This window comes from Brassica oleracea, unplaced genomic scaffold, assembly GCF_000695525.1.
Source record: "Brassica oleracea var. oleracea cultivar TO1000 unplaced genomic scaffold, BOL UnpScaffold00926, whole genome shotgun sequence".
NCBI classification, from domain to species: domain Eukaryota; kingdom Viridiplantae; phylum Streptophyta; class Magnoliopsida; order Brassicales; family Brassicaceae; genus Brassica; species Brassica oleracea.
Genome location: NW_013617524.1, coordinates 16466 through 22673, shown reverse-complemented (window position 1 = coordinate 22673; position 6208 = coordinate 16466). Strand labels below are relative to the sequence as shown.

General features: G+C 39.2%; 1 protein-coding gene across 1 annotated transcript in view; it reads left to right on the top strand.

Annotated features, from left to right (window-relative positions):
* Positions 1-3844: 3844 nt before the first annotated feature.
* Positions 3845-6208, top strand: part of LOC106320442 — an 8116-nt gene continuing 5752 nt past the window's right edge. Inside the window, exon 1 of the mRNA XM_013758808.1 lies at positions 3845-4162. Within this exon, the coding sequence (XP_013614262.1) occupies positions 3845-4162 (318 nt within the window). The remainder of the gene's footprint in view (positions 4163-6208) is intronic.

The following is a 6208-nucleotide window of genomic DNA, read 5'->3' as shown; positions in this document are numbered from 1 at the left end:
TACCTCGCCATGCTTTTCGATTTCGGCAGACAACAATTTATCAAAGCTTGCACGTGTACGCTTTCCACCCCATCGCAAAAGCGGAACGTCTTCGTTATTGATCACTCTCCCAAAACTCTCACCGAAGCAAGTGACGGATTCATAAGCCCAAATCCATAACGCGTCTTTCATGCCGCTTATTGTGTATGAACCTCCATCTGGAGCCAACGTTTTAATAGAGTCAATTAGAACTTCGTATGCAGTCCGACCCCATGGATACGACCTCATGGCTTCATCGTGGAATACCCTTATTGCACTTTGAAAGGGTATCCTTGAATTGTGATGCAAACAATAGACTCCCATGGCTTGAAGAAGTAGCAGCCCCAACCACTTGCGCTTTTCAAAACTCCAAAGCGGACAGAATGCTAATGCTGCCTTCAGTTCATCTAACTTTGGTCCCATCCCAAGCGGCACCTTCAACTCCCCCCAAAACTCGTTGTATTGACCAGGATCAAATTTTTATGTTGGCAATGGACCTACGTTTAGCCCAGTGATCTCACCAAACTCGAGCAAGCTAAACCTGATAGCCTCATCAGCCACGAGACACCATATCTCCTTCTTTATAACTCGCAGCTGTCTACACAGTAGATAGTGCACGGTCCTAGTATTGACCAGGATCAAATTTTTCTGTTGGCAATGGACCTGTGTTTAGCCCAGTGATCTCACCAAACTCGAGCAAGCTAAACCTGATAGCCTCATCAGCCACGAGACACCATATCTCCTTCTTTATAACTCGCAGCTGTCTACACAGTAGATAGTGCACGGTCCTACCAGACCACATGCTTTCGCGTTCAGCTAGCCTAGCAACTACTCCAATGGGAGAGTTCACCAGTTCTTCCCACACATCAAGTCCTATTGTTTCTCTAACGTGGGGGAAATGCCTGGATGGAAATTGTGATTAATAACTTTATCATCTAGGTTAGAAGACCCTTCATGGTAAAGTCTTGGTGGGTAATCCCCTGATTTAACTTCAGCAGCATTCATCTGACCATATAACCCAACAATAAAATCAGCCACAACAAAACAGTAACTCAGCCGTATCATAAGAGTAACACAGTCATAACATAACATTAGGTTATTCACGAAACAAATATAACTCAGCCATAACATAACCATAACTCAGCCGTAGCAAAACCCTAACTCAGACGCAACGAAACCCCCAACAAAACAAAATCACAGCCGCAACACAACTCTATCTCAGTCGCAACAAAATATAAATCAGATGAAATATAATACATAACTGACCCACAAACTCAACAAAACACAATATATAACGTCGCGATATCCTCCCGGAAAAGACGAACTCGGAGATAAGAATGCGGCGAAGACAATTTCGTACACATCTCGTTGATGTTGATGGAGTAGACAGTAAACTTTTTATTTAATAGTATTTGCTCTTTGTTGCGGCTCCAGTACGTTTTACATTCAATGAAAACCAAAAGAAAAGTACACTTTTACTATTGAGTTAAAAAAAAGACTGGACATCAGACACGACATCCTCCTACTTCCTTGGACGTCTTCAAACAACAAAGCATACATTGGTTTTTTTATTTTTCATCTCCTTGATATACCTACCCTGCAGAATCAAATGGTTTAAACAGCTGCAACAGAAGTAAATAATGTTGGATTTTGTCAAAAGAATCGTGATTGTCAAAGCTGCTTCGAGGGTTTGTCCTGTGTTAATGCCTTCTCTCCATGCAGAAAGGCCAATTTATAAAATAAAGAGAAAACGACTTTCACTTCCAATGAGCCTTTCCTTGTACGTTCACTCCTGAGTTGTCTGGATTTTCGGGAAGAAAGCCTGGATCATGGTTTGACCCTGAAACAAAGTAAAAAACGTCAGTTGTGAGAGATTTGTCACACAATTAGACCGATCACTTATATATTAAAGGAAAACCATTGTAGTAAATACGTTCGCATTAAACTGAACACATGTCACATGAAGCATTGTAATAAATGTTTTCACACTAAAATAGACACATGTCACATGTAGAGAGCTTCTCAGCCAAACTCTACATAAATATGTTCACACTATGTACTTTATATTTTTTTTTATATAAAAATCACATGCATGCTTCTTCTTTACGTTATTTATACTGTTTACGAATAGAGTTTGACAAATTATTCCTAAATTTTGATTCGATTTGTTATCCATTTTGATTCGAACAGAAAAATCTGGATATCCGTTACTCTATGAAGCAAATCAAATACTAAAATGCAATATCTGTATAAAAAAAGTAAATCACAAATAACAATATTTATAGGAACGGATATCCAACTCGATCTGTTATATGCATATATATACATATATTTAAAGAATTATATATACATTATATATTATAGTTTATATAAATTTTACAATATTTTTGTTTTAAAATAATTTCATTTTAAGAATTTTATTTTTCATGTATTATTTTGAAAAAATGTCATTTAATATTAATTAACAGTATCTTTATATATTTATCAACCAATTTTATATACTTTTACATATACATACATGTGCACATTGACGTGAGCACCTTATAACTAAGTATTTACCACAACTGAAATATCTATTTTTTTGGAAGTTAAAATATTATTTTTCTTAATGCTTCTTTCACTATCGACAAAATTGTAGTAAAATGATTTGCCTTAATAATTTTTTTTCTTTTTTTAATTATTATCCGTTTAGAAACTATAATATGAAACCATTGGTTCGGACTTTCTAAGATTCATAACATGAAAACAAACAAATAATAGTAATTTTTGATTATCACAGAAAAAAACCAAAAACATCAAATCTTTTAACCGAACAAACCAAATAAATATTGATTTAAAATGATAGTTATATTTTAGGAGATTAAAAACCAAAAACAACCTAAAACCGAATTTATATCCAGATTAAACAGATTAATGTCTTCTTATTAAAGAATAACGAAACTAATAATCACATTCTGCGCAAGGAGCGGGTTATTACCTAGTAATATTAGTATTAGTGCGGTACCTTATTGTATAATCTGTAGCAGCAAAGCGAGGCTATCTGGTTTTACATCCCAATAAAGTTGCACTAGCATCTGGCAATATACCCCTTACGTGCTATCAGGAGGTCCTTCAGTTAGCAGTGCATACGTATGAGAGCTAAACTTGCAGCCACTTTCCTCCATAACGGCGAACAGTTCATTAAACGCCTCCACCAGTCCCTGCTTCCCAACACCATCAATAACGATCTTCCAAGCTATCTCATCATGATAATAACCACACCGAAGCAAATTCTTGAAAACCCAAACCCCTCTCTCGTTTTCTCCGTTTTTATACACCCCACGCTCGGACATGGCGAGGTCGGTTTTTGATACTTTGAATGAAGTTGACGTTATATCTCTGAACACAATGATCTATAGTTATGCACAGAATGGTTACGGACGCAAAGCACTGGAGTTGTTTGAGAGGATGATGAAACTTGGACTGCAAGCGAATGATGTAACGGTTTTGAGCGTGCTCTTGGCTTGTAACAACTCTGGATTAGTTGATGAAGGTTGTGAGTTCTTCGAGTCCATTAGAAAGGGTAAGGTCGTGTTAACGAACGATCATTACGCTTGTATGGTAGACATGCTTGGACGAGCAGGGAGATTTGATGAGGCGGAGATGCTTATAAACGAGGTGCTAAACCCTGATTTGGTTCTGTGGAGGACACTGCTCAGCGCCTGTAAGATCCATAGAAATGTTGAGATGGCAGAGCGGTTAAAGAGAAAGATCCTTGAGATAGCACCTGGAGATTCTCATGTCAAATCTCTACGCATCCACGGGGAAATGGAACAGAGTGATTGAGATGAAGAGTGATATGAGGGGGATGAAGCTGAAGAAGAAGAGTCCAGCGATGAGTTGGGTTGAAGTCGATAGAGAGATGCATACATTTATGGCTGGAGATTTGTCTTCACATAACTCGGAGCGGATTCTTGAAACTCTTGAGGAGCTGATCAAGAAAGCTAAAGATATGGGGTATTTTGAAGACAAAAGCTGTGTGTTTCAAGACGTGGAGGAGAGTGCAAAAGAGAGATCTTTGCATCAGCATAGCGAGAAACTGGCCATAGCTTTTGCGGTTTGGAGAAATGTTGGTGGAAGTATAAGGATTCTAAAGAACCTTAGAGTTTGTGTTGATTGTCACAGTTGGATCAAGAGCGTTTCAAGAGTTATAAAGAGAGAGATTATCTGTAGAGATTCAAAGAGGTTTCATCATTTTAGAGATGGGTCTTGTTCTTGTAGAGATTATTGGTAAATGAATTGAGACTTATGTTTGAATTAGGCCCAAAAGGCCATTTCCTATGCAATGTTAGAGCATCATTATCCCAAATACTCATTTAGGGTCTATTAGTTATTTTTTAATATTTTTAAACAATAAATATGTGTTAAGAGACTCTGTTAAGAGACCCGAACATTTATGTGTTACAATGCAAGTCTCTTAACTAAGGATTCTTAAAAAAAATATTAAAAAGCTTGATGAGAATGGATTTTGACTTTGGTGAATAAAATGTTTGTTGAGAATGGAAGTTGTTTGGTAAGTGTTGGAGATGAGCTTAGCACAGGCCCATTAAGAGCTAAGCCCAAAATCAGACCCGACCCGTTAAACAACGATGATTTCGCTAGAAAACAAAACGTACGTCACTATAAATAGAAGACGTCTGACTCATTGAAAGGACAGTCAGAAACGTACAGAAAGTACAGACAAGGAAGCATTGCCTCTTCATCACAGACAAAGTCTTGGACGACCTCGACCACTAGGCGAGCTTGGCCCAGACGACCTCAGACCATAAAATAGAAAGATACTTGTTTAGACGAACTGTTTAGACGAGCAATAGCATCTTTAGTTCTTGTAATTGAACGAGCTTGTTTATTCTTGATTATTAATACCAAAATATCCACCCCTTTACATCATTTATAAATATTACATCATCGACCAGATATGAAAACAACAATTGGCGCCCACCGTGGGGTAGGAGATTCTTCTTCACCTCAAGACAGCTCGGCAGTCACAGAACCCATAGCGCAACCAGACGCCCTGATTTCTGCAACCACCAACCGTCCTGGAATGACAAGCGCACAACTAGCTGCAATGACAATCTCGGACCATCTAGCCAACACCTCGACGCTAGTGGCGAAAACCTCGGGTGAACCATCAATGGTGGCAACCTCGCATATAGCCAATACCTCGACACTAGTAGCGACGACCTCAGACAAACCATCAATGGTGGCAACCTCGGACCATCCAGCCAACACCTAGACGCTAGTGGCGACGACTGTTATCTTGCATATTTCTATTGTGTTATTCATTCACCCATGTGCATTTTGATCATATAGACTAGGATTTAGCCATGTTTAGGTTGCATTTTGCATACATGAGTCTTTATTAGGTATTGGAGTACCACATGAAGTTCTTGGAGACATTTGGGTGCATTTGGAGCTCAAAAGAGGTGATAAAGGTGATCATTGGACGAGCAGTGCATGGGAGCGACCCTACCAGAGCGACACCATGAATTCGATGTGCCCTACCTCTCAGACCGACCTTACCAGAGCGACCTCACGAGGTCGCTCGCCATTTCATCGTTTGGAGTGCAAAAATAAACCCAGAGCGATCTCCTAGAGCGACGACACGAAGTCGCTCCAGCTCCAGAGCGAGGTCACCACAACGACACCCCGAGGTCGCTCGGGTTTGTGTCGATGAGACACGAACAACAAGCTGGGAGCGACCTCCCGGAGCGACGTGCCGAGGTCACTGTGCTTCAATTATTTGGTCGAACTTATGATTAATCAAGGGCCTTTTTGGTCATTTGTTATGCACGTTTTACACTTGCTAAACCTATGTTTAAGTACCTTTTGTAAGCCATTGGAGGCAGATAATCTTTTGATCTTAAGAAAACCACCAAAATCATGGAGATTAGTGAGTAATCACCTTTTGAATTCATGGGTTAGGGAGATTAAGGGTGATTAGGTTAGAGCTAGGATGTTTTAGTGTAGATCATTCTTAGTCCTTGCTAGTAGGGTATTCATACTGCATCTTCTGAGTTAGCCTCTCAAAAGTTGATCTTTAGGCATTTTCCACCCAAAAGGTGTTTGATGAAATGCCTGAGACAACTCTTCTAAGCTTTTAGCATACTTTGCCAAAGACATTTGTTGTTAGAGGTGCTAAGATAGACAT